This window comes from Dryobates pubescens, chromosome Z (assembly GCF_014839835.1).
Source record: "Dryobates pubescens isolate bDryPub1 chromosome Z, bDryPub1.pri, whole genome shotgun sequence".
Taxonomy (NCBI): Eukaryota; Metazoa; Chordata; class Aves; order Piciformes; family Picidae; genus Dryobates; species Dryobates pubescens.
The window spans coordinates 69,018,408-69,043,017 of NC_071657.1; the positions used below are offsets into that span (position 1 = coordinate 69,018,408).

Here is a 24,610-nt window from a genome sequence, read left to right on the forward strand (position 1 = left end):
GGTTGGTTTTTTTTTTTTTTTGGGTTACTGCACAAACCTTTGTGGACAGATTTAATTTGACTTGTTTAATTTCTGGCTAAAGGAAAAACATTCTTACAGTGTCATGTGACAGCTGGAGGTCATTCCTGTAAGGCATTGTTGGTGAACAAGATCAGTAACTGAACAAAATGAACATGCAGTTGCCATTATCTTGACATCTGAACTGAATGTTGAAGAGGCATGATGAAATACTTTCACTACTTCATTGATTATTCAGTTAAAGATAATGATGCTGCTATTGTTATTTTAGACTGATATGAAGACAAAAGGAAGCTTGCTCTGGGTCCTGGATCATACTAAAACCTCCTTTGGACGTCGAAGACTGAAGAAATGGGTAACCCAGCCCCTCATGAAATCCAGGTGAGATAGTGCTTTATCTTGGGCTAAGTCTATATTTTATAATTATGATATGGAGTAGGCTCAATGTATTCATTTTTTCCTGAAGACCTGAGATCTATAGTAGAGTTGACACCGGAAATTATATGATGAAGATGTAGATGTTATATGTTTATATATGTTCAAAAGATGGGTACAGAACATCTAACTAGTTCAAAGTAGTTAGTTTGAAAGAAGTTAGAAGTTCCTGTGCAGAAATCAGACTGGGTGCCATTCTAATTCATTGTCATTTTTCAGACAGTGATTTGGGATTACCTGCTATTGGAGGAGGTTTTATTCCTAAACTTGCCAGTTAATGTTTGATGTCTTCCTTGCTGCATCCTTTATGCATTTAATTTGTTCTAAAGTCACTGTGGATGTTTCTGTTATCCCTGTATACAATGTATTGCATGTGAAAATATTTAGAATTAACTAGGTTGGAAAAGACCTTTGAGATCATCAAGTCCAACCTATCATCCAACACCATCTAATCAACTAAACCATGGCACCAAGCACCCCATCCAGTCTCTTCCTAAACACCTCCAGTGATGGTGACTCCACCACCTCCCTGGGCAGCACATTCCAATGGCAAATCACTCTTTCTGGGAAGAATTTCTTCCTAACATCCAGCCTAAACCTCCCCTGGTGCAGCTTGAGACTGTGTCCTCTTTTCTGGTGTTGGGTGCTTGGGAGAAGAGACCAGCCCCCACCTGGCTACAAGCTCCCTTCAGGTAGTTGTAGACAGCAATAAGTTCTCCCCTGAGCCTCCTCTTCTCCAGGCTAAGCAACCCCAGCTCCCTCAGCCTCTATTCATAGGGCTTGTGCTCCAAACTCCTCCCCAGCTTTGTTGCTATTCTCTGGATATGTTCCTGCAAGTAAACATCTTTCCTAAACTGAGGGGCCCCAGATCTGACACAGGACTCCAGGCCTAACCAGTGCAGTGTACAGGGGCAGAATGACCTCCCTGCTCCTGCTGGCCGCAGTATTCCTGATACAGGCCAGGATGCCATTGGCCTTCTTGGCCACCTGGGCACTCTGCTGGGTCATGTTCAGCCTACTCTCAACCACTACCCCCAGGTCCCTCTCCACCTGGCTGCTTTCCAGCCACTCTGACCCCAGCCTGTAGCACTGCATGGGGTTGTTGTGGCCAATGTGTAGAACCCGGCACTTAGGTGTGTTCAATCTCATGCCCTTGGATACTGCCCATCTGTCCAGCCTGTCAAGGTCCCTCTGCAGAGCTCTCCTACCCTCTAACAGATCAACTCCTACCCCCAGCTTGGTGTCATCTGTAAATTTACTGATGATGGACTCAATCCCCTCATCCAGATCATCAATTTATTTTTATTAGTTCTGAAATGTGATTATTATTTAATCTCTTGAGGTATGCTGTTTTTATTGATGCTTTAGAAGTGCATTATTTTGTACCACCACCATGCTTATTTTTACTTGTCTCTGTCTTGAAATGGACTCCCTTATTTTCTATTTAACTTTTCAGGCTTCATATACAGTGTTGTAATGGAATATGATGTAATAATTATCAGTATTGAGTCCATGTACTGTTTTAAGCTTTGCAAATCCCTGGAGCATTGCCAGTATAGAGCTTACTCAATTGTCACTTTGTTCATCTCAGCTCTTTAGCTCTTTAGAAAAAATCATTTCGGTTTGGTTATTTAAAATAATTTCCCCCTCTGCTTTACTTCTCTAAATATATTAGATGCTTCTGATTTTTATTAATTTTTAATAGCTTTAAATATAGTGGCATGCCATTGTTTTGTTAAATTGGACTACTAGAAACCATTTTCATTTATAGAGGCCATTCTGGTTAGACTGTTTCACACTACAGTTTCTAGCAGGGTTGTAATAATTTGATTTTCTTGAATATATTTTTATTCTGCCTTTAGAATAGACTAGAATAAACCAGGTTGGAAGAGACCTTCAAGATCATTGTGTCCAACCCATCATCCAACACCACCTAATCACCTGACCACTGTGTCCTAGAGGACACAGTCTCAGGCTGCACCAGGGGAGGTTTAGGTTGGATGTTACGAAGAATTTCTATACAGAGAGAGTGATTGCCCATTGGAATGGGCTGCCTGGGGAGGTGAGGGAGTCACCATCCATGGAGGTGACTTGATGGGGTGCTTGATGCCATGGTTTAGTTGTTTAGTTGGGTTGGATTGTTTGATGGGTTGGACGTGATGATCTTGAAGGTCTCTTCCAACCTGGTCTGGTCTGGTCCGGTCTATTCTATTCTATTCTATTCTGTTCTATTCTAATCAACTAAACCATGCAACCAAGCACCCTAGCAAGTCTCCTCCTAAACACCTCCAATGATGGTGACTCCACCACCTCCCTGGGCAGCCCATTCCAATGGGCAATCACTCTCTCTGTGTAGAACTTCTTCCTAACATCCAGCCTAAACCTCCTCTGACACAGCTTGAGACTGTGTCCTCTTGTTCTGGTGTCGGTTGCCTGGGAAAAGAGACCAACCCCCACCTAGCTACAACCTCACTTCAGGGAGTTGTAGACAGCAAGAAGGTCTCTGCTGAGCCTCCTCTTCTCCAGGCTAAGCAACCCCAGCTCCCTCAGTCCCTCCTCATACGGCTTGTGCTCCCAACCCCTCCCCACCTTTGTTGCCCTTCTCTGGACACATTCCAGCAAGTCAACATATTCCCTAGACCGAGGAGCCCACAACTGGACACAGGACTCAAGGTGTGGCCTAACCAGCACTGAGTAACACATAGCATGCTCATTTCAAAAAGGCTTTTGTTTTAAACTCTCCTGGACTTAGTAGAAGTTGATTATGTGCCTTAAAAACATACAGGTATAATTTCTGGGGTGCTTTACGGGAATAAATTGAAATAAATCAGTTTATTCCCTTGAGCCCTTTTGGGAGTTGTTTATGAATCTGTCACCAGGGGGAGCCAGAGCACAGGCTCTGGTCTGCTGTGGGGGCAGCACTGGGGATGGGGACCTGAGACGCGCTTCTAACCATTTTACTTCCCAATGCTTGCATATGTGTTGCAGCAGGTGAAATGTCGTTGAGTAGTAGAATAAAGTTCTTATTCAGACACAGAGGCCAGGAAATTGCTTGTCTGGGGACTTCAGGCCTTCTTTCTTAACCAGTGAATTTAGTTTAAATTCTCTGTGATCTCAGTGCAGAGCCAGATGTACAAGTTTGCATTTGTGGTTTCTTCTCTTTCTCCTGTGCTCTTCTGGCGATTGATTCTTCACTTTTTAAACCTCCTTTCTTAGTATGGAAGGATGATCCATGGTTGGAGATGACAGTGACTCTCAGTTGAAGCTATAAAAGCTTACTTTGTTTCTGTGTTTCTCCTGTATTCACTCTTAAGTTGTAATTTCACATACTGAGTGCCTCAGATGTTTAGCAGTACTTTTTCCAGGAGTGCACACAAATGCACTTGAATTACAGTTACAAAATGTTCTTTACCTGTGCCTCCTGGCGTGACATTTTCAGAGGAAGTAAGGTTTCTGTACTGCGTCTTTTCCAGTCAGTGAGTAGGTGCATTTACCTTGGTGTGGTGAAAAGTGAGATGGTGTAATTGTGCCTTATAGTTGAAAATTACTTGGAATGATGACTAAATTTCCAGGAGAGAGATCATACACAAGATTGAATAAAGGTGGAATGTGTACAGACAGCTTGTTTGGAAAAACTTGAAGATAACCAAATGGCATCCTGGCCTGAATCAAGGACAGTGTGTCCAGCAGGTGCAGGGAGGTCATTCTGCCCCTCTACACTGCACTGGTTAGGCCACACCTTGAGTCCTGTGTCCATTTCTGGGGCCCTCAGTTTAGGAAGGATGTTGACTTGCTGGAACGTGTCCAGAGAAGGGCAACAAAGCTGGGGAGGGATTTGGAGCACAGCCCTGTGAGGACAGACTGAGGGAGCTGGGGTTGTTTAGCCTGGAGAAGAGGAGGCTCAGCAGAGACCTTCTTGCTGTCTACAACTCCCTGAAGTGAGGTTGTAGCCAGGTGGGGGTTGGTCTCTTTTCCCAGGCAACCGACACCAGAACAAGAGGATGCAGTCTCAAGCTGTGCCAGGGGAGGTTTAGGCTGGATGTTAGGAAGAAATTCTTCCCAGAGAGAGTGATTGGCCATTGGAATGTGCTGCCCAGGGAGGTGGTGGAGTCACCATCATTGGAGGTGTTTAGAAGGAGACTGGATGAGGCATTTGGTGCCATGGTTTAGTTGATTAGATAGTGTTGGATGATGGGTTGGATGTGATGATCTTGAAGGTCTCTTCCAACCTGGTTTATTCTATTCTATTAGATCATTGGTGATGCAATACATTTAGTGACTTACAAGAAGAGGTTTTAAGCATTAGGCATGTGTAATATCAGAAGAAAAAGAGGCTTAACCAAGGAAGTTGTAATGTTCTCACTCATCTAGGTATACAGAGATGATGAGATAAATGTAAAGGTCACCAAGGAATAAGCTTTTTAGGAGGAAATAGGAAAAAATACTGGGTTTTGTAAGCGTTGCATCTTTTTTGAGTTACGGAAGTGCTAGCTCACCTTGCCTATCTTGCCTTTGAAATGTAGATTCCATCCAGAGCCTTTCTAACTCAGCTTCTATTATGGGAGTGGAGAGGAAAGGAAATAGTTTAAATGTTCCATCCAACTCATCTTTCTGAGTGAAACATGCTGTCTCCCTGACAGGCAATGGAATTTCAGCAGGAGAAGTAGTAGGGCTGTGTAATATCACACTCAACATCAAAAGGGCTGAGGACAGGTCTCAGGATGTAGTATTGTTACATGGTGTGATATTTGTGGGCTTTGTATGTGTGCAGCATTTAAAAATAATTTCTTTGCTAATGCAAAATTAATCTCACAACCTTTGAAGTTGATGTGAAACAGTCATTGCATTTTGAATAGCCACAGGAAGAGGAGAAAGATAAGCTTAACATTGGATCTGGTTTGCTTCTTTCTTGTTTTGTTGTTGGATATTAGGGACATGTTGTCCTGTGGTGGTATAAAAGAAAATGCAGGGAAGTTGTTGCCCTCTACATGGACAATCTGAAGCCTCCTCTCTGCACAATGTATCTTTCCTTATCTGTATTATATTGTAATGGGTTGGGGCAGGTCCCCTCCCCACCACAGGTTACTCCCTTCCATCCTCATCTTTGCATCTCCCATTCCTATTTCTGAAGTGAACAAATACTGTGTCCCTCTCCTCACTCAGCATTAATTTGTCTGTGCCTCATTCAGCTGTTCATTCTTACAGTATTCTTGTAAGGAATTTTTCTTTGGGACCAAACAAACACCTTCCTTGACCTTGTCAAGGTTGCATGGAATGGAACAACTAATTTTAAACTGTGAAAGGCAGATGAGTAGCACAATTATATGGACACTTACTATTTCCATATTAGATTATGCTGTAAAGCTAATAAAGCTATGACTTGGTGCTTACAATAGAGCTTGAGATAAATGATGGATGTGTCATACTGAGCAATATATAGCCACCATAGGGGAATATGTGTGGAATTCCATTCCAGTGCAGAGAGCTCTGTGGCCCATGTGTATAGAAAGCATCACTTAAGACAGATTATTTCCCCCTCTTAGTTTATTCCTGGAGAAATAAGGTATCTTTTAAAATATCCATAAGTACAAGATTTCTTTAGTAGTTTGTTGACTCTTTTAGGGATTTTTAATACATGATGTGCAGAAGCTAATATATTGAGATTTAGTGATAAGACTGGGGAGAGCAGAATGCCCTGAATGTAGAGTCATGCCATTTCCAGCATGGGAAGCTTGCTCAAGGCTTTTGAGTGAGTAGGCTTTGAGCTTGTCAGCCCATGTTAAAAGAGAAAAAATACAAACCAAACCACCACCACCAAAAAGACCAAACCAAAGACCAACAAAAAATCCCAACCCTTTTTCCACACACACACAACTTCACATTTGTGATGTGGAGTACATGTGTCAGTTCTGGTGTGCTGCAAGTCACAGAATGTTTTATGTACTGGAGTAAATATAAGAGCAGAAAATTAAAAGCCTCCACAGTAACAGTGTGCCACAGAAGGAATGGTATCTGAGGTTTCATCAATATCTTGGGTCTCTATTGTAACAGAGTACTTGTAAGAAAAAAATATAGAGTGGCCATCTCACCTGGAAGCTCAAGGTGCTTCTTCCCACTTTGTGTGAAGGCTCTGAGCCTGTGGTAAGGCATAGCCAGCAAAAGGATCCAAGTTTTCTCAGCACTCCTGCTGCACTGCCATGACCAGCAACCTGCTGCTATCTCTGATGTCAGTGGTGGAGAATTGCTGGGGGCACACAGTTCTCTCTTAATTCTTCCAGACCACTAGCAGAAGTTCAGAAGCATAGAATTAATTAGCCAAAAAGTATTCCAGACCACATGAAACCATGGTGATTAAACCTCTTTTGGGTGCTGCAAGGGGTGCCATGAGATTAAACACTTAAAGTCTTATTGGGATGAGCTCACCTTTTTGGCCCCAGATTCACCCCAACCTATTGATGTATTTCAGCATTGATATGATGTGGTTCTTGACTTCAAGGCACACTGTTTGCCAGGAATGAATGTGAGACTTCAGTCTTTAGAACTCTTTTGCCTGCAGTTGTTCGTAGGCAATTTATACCAACTTGATATTTTTTTACTTAAATCTGATATTTAAATCTAAAGGAAAGAGAAAAGTTGTATGTATTTGGAGAGTTGCCAAAAACATTGTAATCTTTGTTTTGCTGGCTGAAAAATGAAATATTTTTTTTTTTTACCTGTTAAAAATGGGTTTTCCACTCCCCTTCCCCTCCCCCCCCCCGGCCCCGAGAGTCTACTACCCTTCGTGAGCCATTCATTCCAGTTATGGATGAGAGAATGCTTTTACTGAGGCCTTGTAGATATTATTATTATTGCCATTACTCTGAATATACTTTGCCTGCAAAAGTATAGAATGACTGTAGCTTTAAAAGATTGGTAACTGCAGGCAGTTCCTTAATCTACCACTGAAGAAGAGGAGGAGTATAATTTGGAATTGCTAATGCATTGTGACTTTTGTTTTGCGGATATGTACTGTAGAACTGGGAAGAGGAGGGTCCCTTTATAGTGATGTTGACAACAACATGTCTTTCCTAACATAAAAATAGCCTGTTCTAAATCATCTCACTTAGAATATATTGAGTGGTGTTTTATTTATACTTTTATACAAAAAGTACAGACCTAAAGGAAACTGTTTCAAGTTTGACTTTGTGCTAGTTCCCATAACTGAAATACCTGGGCAGTAAAACAGACTACCTGAAGGTCTTTAACTCTGAATTAAGGTGGTGGTGTTTGATACTGTCGTTAGGGAAACTATATAGTGTCTGTCCATTGGGACCTCCCCACTTAGCCAGGACTATATAGTCAGCATCCTGGTAGATGACTCCTGCAACTGGAGTGCTGCAATCAATGGGTACCAGCTTTTCAGAAAGGATAGGCATGGAAGAAGAGGTGGTGGTGAAGGTGATTGTAGGGTTATGTCCCTATGGGTAAGATTCAGGAGTAAGGCCAGCAAGAGTGATATTGTGGTGGGAATATGTTATGGACCACCCAAGCAGGATGAAGAGGTAGATTGAAATTTTTTGCAAGCAGTTGAGAGAGGTTTCACAATTGCTACTCCTTGTTCTCTGAGAGACTTCAACTTCCCAGACATCTGCTGGAAATACAGTACAGCAGGGAGAGAAGTCGTGGAGGTTCCTGGAGCATTTGGGGATAATTTCCTGACACAACTGGTGAGGAAGCCAACCAGGGAAGGTGCCCTCCTGGGCCTGGTTCTTGTGAACAGGGAAGAACTTGTTGGGGAAGTAAAGGTTGGAGAGCATCTAGAGCTCAGCAATCATGAGATGATTTAGTTCTCTATCCCTGGGGAAACAAGGAGAAGGGTTAGTAAAACTGCCACCTTGAACTTCCATAGGGCAAACTTTGGCCTGTTCAGGAGACTGATTGACAAAAGTCCCTTGGGAGGCTACCCTGAAGGAGTCCAGGAAGGCTTGATATACTTCAAGAGGGAAGTCTTAAAGGCACAGGTGCAGACTGTCCCTGTGTGCTGAAAAATGAGCCAGCAGCAAAGGCATCTGGTCTGGCTGAATAGGGACCTTTGGCTGGACCTCAAGAACAAAAGGAGAGTCTATGGTGTTTGGAAGAGGGGACAGGTCTCTCCTGAGGACTACAAAGTTGTAGTGAAGCTATGCAGGGAGAAAGGTAGGAGAGCCAAAGCACAGCTAGAGCTCAACCTAACTGCAGTTGTTAAAGATAATAAAAGATCTTTCTATAAAGTCATCAATAACAAAAGGAGGATGAGGAAAAATCCCCATCCTTTGTTGGATGCAGAGGGAAACATAATAACTAAGAATAAGGAAGAAGGCTGAGGTGCTCAATGCCTACTTTGCCTTGGCCTTTAGCAGTGGAACCAGCAGTTCCCTGGACACCCAGCCTCATGACCTAGGAGTCAGAGAAGGGAATCAGAATGAGGTCATCACAATAAATGAAGAAGTGGTCAGTGAGCTGCTATGCCACTTAGATACACACAAGTCTGTGGGGCTGGATGGGCTATACACAAGGGTGCTGAGGGAGTTGTCAGGTGTGCTCACCAAGCCACTTTCCATTATTTACCTGAAGTCCTGGCTAACTGGGGAGGGCCCAATGGACTGGAGGGTAGCAAATATAACACTCACCTACAAGAAAGGAAGAAAGGAGGATCTGGAAAACTATAGACCTGTCATGGAACAGATATCTCAAGTACCATTACACACCATATAGAGAACAACCAGGGGATCAGGCCCAGTCAGCAGGGATTTATGAAGGGCAGGTCCTGCCTGACCAACCTGATCTCCTGATCCCTGACCTGACTGTTGGATGAGGCAAGGGCTGTGGATATTGTCTACCTAGACTTTCAAAAAGCCTTTGACACTGTTTCCCACAGAATTCTTGTGGACAAACTGGCTGCTTGTGGCATGGCTGAGCACACACTCTGCTGGATAAAGAACAGGCCCAAAGACTGGTGGTCAATGGAGTTAAATCCAGATGGGCGCCGGTCACAGGTAGTGTTCTTCGGGGCTCAGTGTTGGGACCACTTCTGTTCAACATCTTTATTGATGACCTTGATGATGACACCAAGTTGTTTGGGAGTGTGGATCAGCACAAGGGTAGGGAGGCTCTACGGAGGGACTTGTATAGATTGGATCAATGGGTCAATGTTAATGGCATGAGCTTCAACAAGGCCAAATGCCAGGTCTTGCATTTGGGTCACCACAACCCCAAGCAGCACCACAGGCTTGGGGAAGTGTGGCTGGAAAGCTGTCTGGCAGAAAGGGACCTGGGGGTTCTTATCGACTGGCAACTGAATACAAGCAAGCAGTGTGCCCAGGTGGCCAAGAAAGCCAATGGCATCCTGGCTTGTATCAGAAATGCTGTGTCCAGCAGGAGTGGGGAGGTGATTGTCCCCTTGTACTTGGCCCTGGTGAGGCCACACCTTGAGTATTGTGTCCAGTTTTGGGCACCTCAGTACAGGAGAGATGTGGAGTTGCTGGAGACAGTGCAGAGGAGGGCAGCGAAGCTGTGAAGGGCCTGGAGAATAAATCTTGTGAGGAGTGACTGAAGGAGCTGGAGCTGTTTAGTTTGGAAAAGAGGAGGCTGAGGGGAGACCTCATTGCTGTTTACAACCACCTGGAAGGACATCTTAGAGAGGCTGGTGCTGGTCTCTTCTCCCAGGTAATTAGTGATAGAACAAGAGGGAATGGCCTCAAGCTGCAACTGGATAGATTTAGACTGGACACTAGGAAAAAAATTTTTATAGAAAGAGTGGTCAGGCATTGGAATGTGCTGCCCAGGGAGGTGGTTGAGTCACCAACCCTGGGTGTGTTTAAAGGTCATTTAGATGTGGTGCTTGGGGATATGGTTTAGGGGTGAACCTTGTAGTGTAGGGTTATTGTTTGGACTTGGTGATCTTGAGGGTCTTTTCCAACCTGAATATTCCTGTGATTCTGTGACCCACAGTCAGATTAGAATGTTCTTTTGCTGGAGTGATTTAGGAATAACATCCATCCATACTAGAGCAGAATCCAGGGGGTAATTTTCCTCCTAAGAATAAAGATTTTATAGCGTCAGTGGCAATACAAAGTGCAGAAATGCAGGTTACAGCATATGCCTTAGGTCCCAAAAAATTGTTGTAGTAAAGAAAAAGATTGCAACATCATCACATGTATTCATTCATTTTTGCTTGCTGTGTTTTGCTGTCATTAAGTGCTGTGTCGAACTCCCTATAAATGTAGTAATCAGGCATTCATTCATGTTGGCTAAAGTAACTAATGGTTCCCTTTTTGGGCACAAATAGCTGAAATACATTGTATGCGAACATAAACAAAAGTGTTTGATTACCATTTACATATCTTAGATGTTCTTTTAACAGATGTGAAGACAAAGTCTATAGTACTTGTACATTGCTTCTAAGTGTTTGAGATCCATTCAGCAATATTGTCTTCTCGTGGCTGCCTGTTCAAGGGAACTGGACTTCTCTGAAGGGATATGTGGCAGTAGGCGTTTTGAGAGTAATTTACTATTTCTCCTTCATATAGGAAAAAAAAATTAACAGATCCAAAGGGATTTTAAGTATTTTTTAGGTTTCACCTAGGTTTTACTGCAGTAATTATATAACCACCCTTGCTTGTGCTTTTTCATCATTGATAATGCATAAAATGAATGTGCTGCCCAGGGAGGTGGTTGCGTCACCAGCCCTGGATGTGTTTAAGGGTTGTTTGGATGTGGTGCTTGGGGATATGGTTTAGGGGTGAACCTTGTAGCGTAGGGTTATTGGTTGGACTTCATTGGTTGAGGCCCCGTCACTGGAGGTGTTTAAGAGCAGGCTGATCTAGTGTGGGGTGTCCCTGCCCACGGCAGGGGGGGTGGAACTAGGTGATCCTTGTGGTCCCTTCCGACCCTGACTGATACTATGATGATCCTGACAGTCTCTTCCTACCTGAATGTTTCTGTGATTTAGTGAAAATTACAGCAGTCACAATACAGTTTAATAGTTCAGGGTTTATCCCATAAAGGTAGCCCCATTTTAACTCAGCTACCTAAGTAAAAAAGACAGAGATAGACTTGTTTTGTTTGTTTGTTTTTAGTTTTCTTGTCCCTTAAAAAGATGTATATATAATTTATTGATTGCACACTGGTAATTCTACCATAGCATAGTTTTGATGGTATTTATTGCTTGTTATGAAGGAGAGTGGTCTAAAGCAAAGAGTACTGTGTTATTTAACATGGTCATATAAAGTCTTCATTTGTCAAGTGTTCTGAAGGAAGGTCAAGAAGAAAGCAAAATGTCAAGGCAACATAAAAAGCAACAAAGGTCAGGATAGCCTTCTCTGTATCCTTTGTTTGAAAGTAGCTGGTATCAGAGGGGAGTTTGTGGATAGGGCAGCTGGGATATGTTACCTCTCCAGAGCACTCTCCAGCTTTCAGTGACTTTTAGTTCAGGGACTTCCTCGGGCACAATTGATAGCCAAGTGTACCTTATATTTTCCTAATGCTAGACTAACACACCTTTCTTTTTCTTTGAAATGCTGTGGTTAGGCTGGAGACTGCTAGGCTTTGACCTAAACAGTCTGGTTCATAGAGAGCAGCAATGTTTGTTGTTTAGTACTCCTAATCATATTTTTTTCAGGTGATGAATTCTCGTGACTGGTAGTTTTACATGTCGCTGTGGTCCCTGAACAGATTAGTGAAATGAATTTCAATTTTATGCAGTCACTGTACCTTAGCTCTGTCATGAAGGAACTCATAGTTCATGCATTTATCATAAGAGATCATAAGAGACTTAAGATTTCTGATAAATTTGTATTTTTTTTTTTACTTTGTATAAAAATTAAACTATAGGACTGAAACTTTTTTTGCAGTTCTTATGTGGTAGTTACTCTGAATTTTAATCTACTTTAAATGTAACTATATATTACCACATCTGAAAATGCTAGAGTACTGTACAAGATCAGAGGATCTGCTGGCATACTAGCAGCCAGCAATCCTGTTTAGATTAAGTTGTCCAGTTGTTCAGATATTAATTCAGTGCAGTGCCTTCGTATCTGCAGCCTCCTGCTTTGTCAAAGTAATTTTTAGTTCAGGATTAAAATATTTCCATATTTGCTGATTTTTCTGTCTTGTTCACATATCTGACAGCAGCACCATACAGGGGAGTATCTCATTATTTAATTTCAAGTATTAGAATAGAATTAGAATAGAATTAACCAGGTTGGAAGAGACCTTTGAGATCGTGTCCAACCTATCATCCAACACTACCCAATCAACTAAACCATACAACCAAGCATCCTGTCAAGCCTCGCCCTGAACACCCCCAGCGACGGTGACCCCACCACCTCCTCAGGCAGCCCATTCCAGTGGGCAATCACTCTCTCTGTGTAAAACTTCCTCCTAACCTCCAGCCTAAACCTCCCCTGAAGTAGTTCTTTTAAATGAAAAATTGTACAGTTAGAGGTTTTTTTTGTTATGTTTAAGTACATTGGAAAGTGATTTTAACATTACATCAATGATGCTGCTCTTAGATGAAGATATGGCAGAAATAAGTGTATTGCTTTTGGTCAGCTGACTTACATAACATTATTTTGCAGAAGATGGTGTGGAAAATTGGTTAGAGCTCAAATTGCTGACGTGGTTTATACAAATGGGAAAGAACAGGCTAATATTGCACCTAAATAAGAGAATGAAGCAGTAGCCATCTTATAAGCTGTCAGGCAGTTTCTTAGCATAAGATGTTGAGTCTTTGTGTCATGTTACATTTGAATTTTTTAGTGGTGGAATTGTTTTTTTTTCCAAATCATGCAGAGATTAGAAACCTCGAAATTGCACATCAGATACAGTGGATAACAGTGCAGTGCAGAAAAAATTGCTTTTGAGGTGGTTTAACAACTGATTAGTCCACTATATTGCTGCTCAGCAAAATGTTTGTTAGTTTAGGTATAAATATTAAAAAAACAAACAACTTTGAAATTCATCATCTGGCTGTTCTATCATTTCTCTTCCTTGTCCTTCTTTTTGCATACACATGGAGTTTTACAGAATTATTCAGTGTGCTGACTTTTGAAACAGGGAATCTGTGATGTTTTGTTTACAGGTGGAGTAAAATGGGTCATTTGATACTGGATGCTGTTTTCCTGACCCTTCCTTATTTATAGGATTAATCAGAGAAACTGTAGGGATGCTTAGTTTTAGATTACTGGAGCTACAGTAACATAGCCATATGTGAGGATGATTAAAGTGCAGATTAAGCTTTGAAGGGAGGAGGTTTTTAATATCTGCATCTATTTTACATATTGCTGTGTGCTTTCAGTTGGTCACAGATACAATCATGCTGTTTAAATTAACTGACAGTATTCTGAAGCACTGCTGCTTACGTGTGTGTTTTATGATAAGAATACAGACTATTTTCTTCTTCCTGTTTATAATTTAACAGTTCAGTACTCCTTCACACAGAGGAATGTTCCAGGGTTTCAAGTACAGCAAATTTCAGTAATTCTCCATGAAAATATAATTGTGCCTAATGATACTGACCTTCAGAATTTTAGTGTAACTGTTTCCTAGCTTCAAAGCTGCATGCTCAGGGTGTTTTATTACTTTGTCAGTGATATAAACACTTCTCAATTTCCTTTCCATTATCCAGCTGTAGTTTAGACCGCCTCAGTAATTGATGTGCAAAGCTTAAATCTCTGCTATCTTGAATGCATTGTGGATGCCAGCAGCGTGCTCTTTGGTTATTTGGTTGCATAACTTTTAGTAACCTTGCCAGTGTACACCAGATATGTGATTGTGACTCTTAGAGATCGGATTTAAAGCTCAGATGTGTTCTGTGCTGAAAACAGCCTCTCTAGGTCTGAGCAGTTGCACTGATAGTAGCTGCCGTCTGCTGCTTTTGCTTGTAGGTTGCCTGGATGCCCAGAGGAACAGGAGAAATGTTTCATTTTGTGCATTTGGCATTGATGGAGGAATGGAACAGTGGAGGGGAAGAAGGTCTTTTTATGCCCTTCAGCAAGGCTGCTAAGCAGTCTGCAGTCTGACATCTTTATTTTCCTTGGGCTTGGAAAAAGCACTCTTTTCAGAGAGTGAAGTATTTGGGGTACTGTGGTGTGATTGGAGAGTCTGCTGTCCATCTGAGAGTTAACGGAGTAAGTTCTCAAGGTTTACAGGGTCAAGACAGCAAGAGGCTGTCCACTGTTCATTCGGTGGATATGGAAGAGTGGATCTACCTGCACTCTAGGTAGATAGTGCAAGGGGGGCACTGTAGATCCTAGTGTAGAGCACAGTTGCTCTGGGAATGAATATGTGTCATTTGTGACTGTTGAGGAGATGTTTTGCTGTATTAGTATAAAACAGTATATCATGGAGAAAATCCTGGCACTTAAATGGTTTTGGATTTATCTATAACCTAGTGCACATCCAGTCATGGTGTTTTCTCCCTTTCACTTGCAGTATAATAAAAGTTCAAGGACTCTTAGATTTAGCTGTCTTCAGGGCTAGAGGCCTCTGATTGGCAGCCTGTTGTCATGTCTGCAACCCAGACAAGTGCCTCATTTCAGGGTTTTCCTTGCAGATAGTGTTTGTTAGCAGCTACAGTGGCAAGTAGTATCAGCGGTTCTGCAATCAAAGCCAGGCAGTCTTCCCCAAAATCTTGCATTTTGATTACATCCTTGTGTGCTGGCTGAGCTCTGAGCATGTCAGTGGTCCATGACAAGAGATGTGGGTGGAGCTGTGTCAGCCTTCCACGTACTTGGCTGGTATATGAGGTGTCAGTACCAAGGACTGCTTTCTTAACCAGCAAGGGTGGATGCACACAAACATAGCAGCGTTGGGATTTTTTAACTTCCTCGTCTAAGGAGGACAATGTTGTGTGTGCTTAATTGTGGTTCTGGGAGAAAGCACAAAGATTTTAGAGTAAGCACTGGGATAACTTGTGTTTCTGAAGTTTCTTAGAACATTGTTTCAGATTCAGCCTTCCTTGCCAGACACTTTCTGAATCCAGGCTAGAGCCTTCCAGTACACTGATATGCACAGAGCGTGCCTGGTGGCACACTGGAGAGAGACTCTGAGAAACATGGTCTGGAAAGGATGATTTTGTTGAGAAGTCTTAACAAATCTTTGCACAACTTTCACCTCATTGACTCTGATTTATGATGCACACTGTTTCCTCAGAGATAAAGCCTAAACCTGTAAAAGATACATTTAGAGGAATTGCCCTATTCAGCTTTGACACATCTCTTTCACTGCTGCCTTGCAGTGAGCTTAGCTACCTTTCAGTCTATTTCTTTTGGGCTGCATGCACTGATGGTGCTTTGTTTCACTGTCTCTCAAAGATGAACTCCTAACCTGCATGTTTGGATACACCCATATACCCCTGATGTCAGTCTTTTCTCAGAAAGCAGCAGTGAGGCAACTGGGTTGCCCAAAACTCAGTTCACTGTAGTTGTGAAATCTACAGCTTGTTCACAGATACACTGGAAGTGGTAGCTGTGTCAATTCCCAGCAGTGTAGTGAGGTGAACTGGCACAGTAGGTTGTCCATTTTAAAGCTCTCTTCTGACAATGACTGTAAGAATATGATTGTAAAGAAGACACAAGTAACTATAGAATAGTTTATTCACATAAAAAATGTTTCCTGATTGATTGACTTCAGTCCTGAAATAGACAGTAATACAGAGTGTGTGTGTGTGGGGAAACAACCCAAAATCCAAACATGATTCTCATTCATTTAATTGCTAATTGCTGGTCTGGATCAAAAATAGAGGGGCAAAATGGTAACCAGTACTAACACCCTGTTGGAATAAAGAATGCTATATATAGTTCAAATATAAACTCTGCCTGACCCTCCCCCTGGTAGTTCTCTGGAAATTCAAGGTCGTATAATCAAGGTTCAGTGTCAATTATATTATATACCACTAGAAGAACATGTAGACATGGGCACTGAAGTGTATAAGTGGCTGTTTTGAGCTGGGGTGGGGGTTAATGAGCTTATATCCAGGATATATATCCTGCCTGACCAACCTGGTGGCCTTCTATGAACAGGTGACAACATTAATAGATGAGGGGTGAGCAACTGGACCTGTGCAAAGCCTTTCACTCTGTCCCACACCACATCCTGGTGACACATGGGTTTGATGGCTGGACCACTAGATGGATAAAGAACTGGCTTGATAGCCACACCCAAAGAGTGGCTGTCAATGGGTCCATGTCCCAGTGGAGGCCAGGGACAAGCGCAGTCCTTCAGGGATCAGTCCTGGGACCAGGCTTGTTCAACATCTTTGTGGGTGCCATGGACAGTGGCATTGAGTGCACCCTCAGCAAGTTTGCTGATGACACCAAGCTGTGTGGTGCAGCAGACACGCTGGAGGGAAGGGATGCCATCCAGAGGGACCTTGGCAGGCTGGAGAGGTGGGCACAAGCCAACCTCATGAGGTTCAACAAGACCAAGGGCAGGGTCCTGCATCTGGGTCGAGGCAATCCCAGGCACAAATCCAGGCTGGGCAGGGACTGGCTGGAAAGCAGCCCTGAGGAGAGAGACTTGGGGTTGCTGGTGGACGAGAAGCCCAACATGAGCTCTCAGTGTGCACTTGCAGCTTGGAAAGCCAATCAGATCCTGGGCTGCATCAAGAGAAGTGTGGCCAGCAGGTCAAGGGAGGTGATTCTCCCCCTCTACTCAGCTCTGCTGAGACCCCACCTGGAGTACTGCCTCCAGTTCTGGAGTCCCTATTACAAGAGGGATCTGGAGGTGCTGGAAGGTGTCCACAGAAGGGCCATGAGGATGATCAGAGGGATGTAGCACCTCTCCTATGAGGACAGACTGAAGGAGTTGGGGCTGTTCAGTCTGGAGAAGAGAAGACTCTGAGGTGACCTGATTGTGGCCTTCCAGTATCTGAAGGGGGCCTCCAAGAAGGTTGGGGAGGGACTTCTCAGGCTATCAGGTAGTGATAGGACTAGGGGGAATGGAATGAAGCTGGAGGTGGGGAGATTCAGGCTGGATGTGGGGAGGAAGTTCTTCCCCATGAGAGTGGTGAAGCCCTGGAATGGGTTGTCCAGGGAGGTGGTTGAGGCCCCATCCCGGGAGGTGTTTAAGAGCAGGCTGGATAAGGCTGTGGCCATTCTGATCTAGTGTGGGGTGTCCCAGCCCATGGCAGGGGGGTTGGACCTAGATGATCCTTGTGGTCCCTTCCAACCCTGACTGATTCTATGATTCTAGGATATTGCTTGCATCTTGAATGAAACCCCAAGATTCTCAGCATTTCTTCATTCTTCTACTACCTACTCACAAGAATGTGGCTTTAGCAAATGTATAGCAAAAAACCAACAAAACCAAAACAAACCAGAGAAAAAAGTTAGCTAGGGTATAGGCTTTCCCCTCAGAGAAACACAAGTTTTGTTTATTGATGTTATGATTATTCTTTTGCAGTGAAATAAATGCCCGGCTTGATGCTGTGTCTGAAATTCTGCAATCAGAATCCAGTGTGTTTGGTCAGATTCAAAATCTTCTTTGTAAGCTGCCAGATATAGAGAGGGGCCTCTGCAGTGTTTTTCACAAAAAGGTATGCCCATAATTACCCTCATTTATTATTTCCTAAATGGTGTCATTCTGTCTTAATTTACTAACTTACTTTTTTGCCTATTTGCTTAAAACTGTTTTCTTCTTAGCAAGACTGAGCTTGAGGTGATAAAGGGATGGAAGTTTATAAACATTTTTGCCTCATGATAGCATCTTGTTTTATGTGTTCTCATTGATGTGCTGATGGAAATGCCTGATTAGGCTTCTAGAACACATACATTGTATTGGTAACAGGGAAAACTTCTGTAGTACTCATGATTTAGTGGCTGGATTCAGTGAGATGGGATGGAGCTATGGGTCCTTGTGCCATAAATTATTTCTGTTCAAAGCAAGGCATTGCATTCTGGATGCTTATCTAACATCACACTTGCAAGTGAAACCACTTGGCTGTAGTTAGCTATTTTCAAATGAATGTTAATTTGTTTATAGATTCTGTAATTTGGATCTCACTTGCACATTTTAATAAGAATTACTTGCAATGAGACACTGACAGTTCTTCGTTGAAGCAGATTAATGTGCTAATAGCACCTGTGCAGTACTTCATGTTCTTCTATTTCACTGTTATATTTAGAGATTTTGACAGTTTGTTTTAGATAAAAGAATAGGTGGGTAGAAGGAGAGCAAAGTTGTAATTTCTTTGGATGGTACAGCACAAAGGTTTCCTCTCTCTGAAAATCTGAAACTTGGTTTTGTGTAATTTTTAAAGCCCTGATGTGTTGCAGTGTTAGTCACATGGAAAGACTTGCGTATTTCAGTGTATGGATACAGAAGTCCAGCTATAATGAAGCTTATGAAAAGAGAGAGTGTGCATACAACTGCCACATCTTCTAAAATGTGCCACATTCATTTGATACCTTTTTTTCCCTTTAAAGCAGCTGGGTAACTCACTTTTTAATCACATAGCTCATTTCAGGCAGTGTGAGGCATCATGAGGTTTGTAGTACATTTGTACTTCACAACACCTTAGCAAGCTTCCACTGCTATCCTGTGCTGTGGGATTCTTCAGGTATCCCTTTGTGTTGTAGGACTGCTTTCCCTTCTCAGCTTTAAAGCTATCATTTTAGTGGAACCAGTCAGAGACCCTGGATTTTCATGTGATATTTGGAATGAGGTGATAATGTAATTTGTCTTAACAACAGCGTAGTATGAAGATATGTTTAGTGAATTACATGTTGGAAAGAATTTGTAGGAGAGAAGTGCTTTAGCAGAATCATTAAGAAGGGTAAATAGGGAGAAAAGCTCCAAAAATGCACTTTACCAACTTTCCCTGCTAAATATCTAGTTTGTCATCCATTGCAGAACACTGCAGAGTACCCAAAGCACTGACTAATCCTTGAAGACTCTATAACTTTGAGCAGATGACAGTATCCCTGAAAGGCAGCGTCTGTTTTGAATAAAGAATCAAAAGCAGACTCTGGGAAACAGATTCTACAGTCTAGACAGACAGTAAATCTGGAGCACGAAGAGAGAACCCTGCAAACAAGAAGAGTCAGTAACTGGAGTAAATGGGTTGTGAATTTTTGTTTTTTCTTTCATAATATCTGGTGAGTGCTGCCTCCTCAGTTCCTGCTCTAGCAACCTTTCCAGTTCTGTTAATTTCAAATACCCATCTCCCACATGCTCCAGAGGAGGTTCCCTGCAATTTCATTCCTGTTAAGGGATCCAAAACTGTGGGGAGTGCACTGATGGTTTAACAACAGGAATGAGCTTGTTAATTCAGTCAACTGCAGGTAAAATAGGTAAATGTGACAAGTATTTCATCCTTCAGACTCATTAGACTTCAGTGACAGTACTTGAGGAGGTGTGTTTCAGAGAGATGTCTGAAGTATACAGAGATGGCTGGATTATCTCAGCCATTCCAGATATCTTTCATTCAGATCAGCCATTGTAGAGCTTTCATTGTGCTGTGCACTTTGCACCAGTAACCTCTAGAGGAGTCATTAAAATATTAAGGCAAAGTAACACTGTTTTGGAACTGACTTGGCAAGGCAAAACACCCTTATGAATGCTTTTCTGGTAAATAATATTGTTTTTTCCTAGTCTGAATGTTACTTTTTGGGGCTTAGCAAGTCTTCCAATGATTGTTATCTGGTAGCATCATTCAAATGGCAGTTATTAGTCTGACCCTCCACAAGGTCCTGTTACCATAAACCCAAACCACTGTAAACCATTGCTGAAGTACAAGCAATCTGGAATCAGGTATTACTTTGGAGGTCATATTACCAGCTCCAAGTTTGCCCCAGCATGAAAACAGGGCTATGAGAACACTTTAAGGAGATGAGCAATGTTACTGTTGCTATGGCAAGTGGAATTAATACAAGGACTGCTTGTTCTCAGTTCCTGCAGTTCCAGCACCTGACATCCTGCCAGTCTGAAATGCTGTCAACAGCAGAATGGCCTAACCTTTATGGCAAGAGAAGGATGTCTGGAGAGGAACTGTTTGAAATCTTCATGGTAGCATTCAGAAGCTGACTTGAAAAGGAATCTGAGAGACAGGGGATTGTCTGGAGTTTTGTCTAAATAGTACCTGGAGGTGATGACAAGACACACTGGCTCAGTGATCTCCATAGCCAGTTCAGTTATGCCTTCTAGGCCCTGGAGAGAGCCACCAAGCAATAAATAGGCCACATACATTTCCTTGCATCTTAGTACAGAAAGAAGTATGAATGGCAGGACCCTATCTGTTTTTGTCTTTGTTAAAGCGATGACTGCTTAGCCTTGCCTTGGAGTGCACAGAATGACAAGAGAGTGATCAGAGACCTGTGCTTGGACAGGTCTGAAAACCATTGCACAGTGAACATGCCATCAGTACTTCTAGAAATGTGTCCTATGGGGCCATCCTGATGTTGCTTGCTGGTTTAATGCCTGGTTTCATGCAGTGTGTTTTAGAAGACAAATATTTATACAGGCTTGAAGCATAAATGTTTATCTTACTTGCACCCTTTGCTCAATAAACTTTATTCTTTTACAAAAGCTTAGTCACCGAAGTGGACAGGAGTCATCATAACAAGTGATCATTGAATTTACAGAGCAGGTTAAAGTGGAGCTGTTTCACTGAACTCCTACACAAGGAGTGAGGTCAGTAATGCAATCTTACCAGGACATGCTGTAAATCGCAGAATCACAGAATGATACAGGTTGTAAGTGACCTCTGGAAATCATCTAGTCCAAGACCCCTGCCAGAAGAGGTTCACGTGAATAGGTTGTACAGGATGGCATCCAGGAAGATTTCAGATAATAAAGAGCATTAATTAAGGGCCACTGTGATGATTCCCATGACTGGAATGTAGGGATAGATGGGCACAAGCTCTTTAGGAAGGACAGTCAGGATAGGAGGGGAGGAGGTGTTGTCCTCCATATCAGTGATCATCTGGAATCAGTGGAGCTCTACTGGCACAAGGCTGATGAGCTGGTTGAGAGCATGTGGGTGAAGATTAAAGGGAAGACAGGGGAAGGTGATGTTACAGGTCACCTGACAAGCAGAACCAGCAGATGAGGCCCTACATAAGCAGATAGAAGTGGCTTCCTGTTCACAGGCCCTGGTCCTCACGGGGGACATCTGCTGAAGGGACAGTACAGCCATGCACCAGCAATCTAGGATGTTCCTGGAATGCATAGATGGCAACTTCCTCCTCCAAACGGTGGAGGAACCGGCAAGAAAAGGTTCTAGGCTGGACCTTGTCCTCACTAACAGGGAGGGGCTGGTGACCAATATGAGGCTCAGGGGTAGCCTTGGCTGCAGTGACCACAATGTGCTAGAATTTAAGATCTCAGGTTAACTGAGAGAATGTCTCTCAAGCTTACAACCCTGGACTTTAGGCATGCAGACTTTGATTGCTTCAGGGATCTGCTGGGACAAAGCCCTAGAGGGATGTGGGACCCAAGACAGCTGGTCAGTATTCAAGGAGCAAAGCATACTAACAGAGAGGAAGGTAGGAAAGAATGCTAGGAGACCTACCTGGATGAGCAAGGAGCTCCTGGACATGCTGGCACACAAAAAGAAACTGTACAAGGAGTGGAAGAAAGGACAGCTGGAATGGGGGCATATAGGGAAGCTGCCCAAGCAGCAAGGCACCTGGTTAGAAAAGCTAAAGCTCAGTTAAAATTAAATTTAGCCAGGGAGATCAAGGAGAACAGTAAAAGTTTCTATAGGTGTATTAATGGTAAAAAGAAGCCTAGGGAAGATGTGGGGCCCCTCAGAAAGGAAATAGGAGAACTGGTGGCAAGTGATGTGGAGAAAGCTGAGGTTCTCAGTGAGTTCTTTACCTCAGTCTTCTCTGGCAAGGGCTCCAGCCACACTCTAAGAATAATGGAATATAATGGCAGAGGCTGGAAGAAGGAAATGCCCATTGTAAGTGAAGATCAAGTTTGTGACCATCTGCAGAACCTGAAAGTGTTCAAGTCCATGGGACTCGGTGAGATACACCCACAGGTGCTGAGGAAACCAGGTGCTGGGACCAGGCTTGTTCAACATCTTTGTCGGTGGCATGGATAGTGGCATTGAGTGCACCCTCAGCAAGTTTGCTGATGACACCAAGCTGTGTGGTGCAGCAGACACTGGAGGGAAGTGATCCATCCAGAGGGACCGTGACAGGCTGGAGAGGTGGGCCTAAGACAACCTCATGAGGTTCAAGAAGACCAAGTGCAGGGTCCTGCACCTGGGTCGGGGCAATCCCAGACACCGATATAGGCTGGGCAGTGACTGGCTTGAGAGCAGCCCTGAAGAAAAGGACTTGGGGGTGCTGGTGGATGAGAAGCTAAATGTGACCCACCAATGTGCACTTGCAGCCCAGAAAGCCAATGGTCTCCTGAGTTGCATCAAGAGAAATGTGGCCAGCAGATCAAGGGAGGTGATTCTACCCCTCTACTCCACTCTTCTGAGACTCCACCTGGAGTACTGCATCCAGTTCTGGAGCCCATATTACAAGAGGGATATGGGTGTGCTGGAAGGTGTCCAGAGAAGGGCCATGAGGATGATCAGAGGGCTGGAGTTTTTCTCCTATGAGGACAGGCTGAGAGAGTTGGGGCTGTTCAGTCTGGAGAAGAGAATGCTCTGAGGAGACCTTATTGTAGCCTTCCAGTATCTGAAGGGGTTTACAAGAAAACTGGTGATGGATCTTTTAGGGTGTCAGGTAGTGATAGGACTAGGGGGAATGGAACAAAAGTAGAACAGATTGGATGATAGGAGGAAATTCTTCAGCATGAGGGTGGTGAGACACTGGAACAGGTTGCCCAGGGAGGTGGTGGAAGCCCCATCCCTGGAGGTTTTTAAGGCCACAGTGGATATGGCTCTGAGCAACCTGATCGAGTGTGAGGTGTCCCTGCCCATGACAGCGGGGTTGGAATTAGATGATCTTTGAGTTCCCTTCCGACCCTGTCAATTCTGTGGTTCTGTGACTCCAGGGATGGAATCTCCACTACTTCTCCAAGCAGCCTGTTCCAGTGCTCTACCATCCTCAAAATAAAGAAGGTCCTCCTCATATTTAAATGGAATTTCGGTTTGTTCTGCTCCTAACTTGAACCATAGGCTGTCCCATATTTAGAGATCAGGCTGTGCCAGGGTAGGTTTAGGCTGGAGGTTAGGAGGAAGTTTTACACGGAGAGAGTGATTGCCCATTGGAATGGGCTGCCTGAGGAGGCGGTGGGGTCGCCGTCGCTGGGGGTGTTCAGGATGAGGCTTGACAGGATGCTTGGTGCCATGGTTTATTTGATTAGGTGGTGCTGGATGATAGGTTGGACACGATGATCTTGAAGGTCTCTTCCAACCTGGTTTATTCTATTCTATTCTCAAAGTTGCTGCAGTTGGGGAAAAATTGTTCAGTTCTAAATCAGTCTCTAAGACTTTGCTACCCACTTACCCGGCTGCTTACCTGTGCAAAATAAAACAGGCTACAAAGGTGGCTATCTGCTGCTTGGCTGCCTACAAGCTTCCTTGTAGCATTTGCTTTTCATTTTTGCTGGGAGTATTTCACTACTTTGCTGTCATGCTCAGACTTCTCAGAGAATAGGATTGAATAGGATAGAATTAACCAGGTTGGAAAAGACCTTTGAGATCATTGAGTCCAACCTATCACCCAACACCATCTAATCAACTAAATGCCTCATCTAGTCTCTTCCTAAACACCTCCAGTGATGGTGACTCCACCACCTCCCTGGGGAAAAGAGAAAAGTTTCAGAGGAGAATGGTGCTGCACAGCTGGGTGCTAAGTGTCTAAAATCCTGTCAACCAGAGTCACACTGAAAATACAGCCTTCCCCAGAAGGTGTATTTGATACTTCATTAAAGATGGTGTGACTTTCAGAGGATGCAGAGAAAACATGTTGTATTTCTAATTTTTCTGCTTTTATTAAATCAATACATGTTATATGTGCCCAGGAAATTAGTTATTGTTTGTATAGTACGTTTAAAATAAATTCTTCCTGTAACGTAATATGTTGGTGACTTCAGGTAGTACAGATAGTGTTATTTTTCCTTTTTTTTTCTTCTGTCATAACACTGTGCATATGTTGTATATACTTGCAATCTTTTACAGAGTTTGCATCACATGTAAAAACATTGCTGAGCTGAGCAAGTTGTTCCTTGCTAG

General features: G+C 43.2%; 1 protein-coding gene across 1 annotated transcript in view; it reads left to right on the forward strand.

Moving 5' to 3' along the window:
* The window catches only part of MSH3 (mutS homolog 3), a 150,150-nt gene that overhangs the window by 60,600 nt on the left and 64,940 nt on the right, over positions 1 to 24,610 (forward strand). The window contains exons 12-13 of the mRNA XM_054178687.1: positions 290 to 399; positions 17,875 to 18,007. Of these exons, the coding sequence (XP_054034662.1) occupies positions 290 to 399; positions 17,875 to 18,007 (243 nt within the window). The remainder of the gene's footprint in view (positions 1 to 289; positions 400 to 17,874; positions 18,008 to 24,610) is intronic.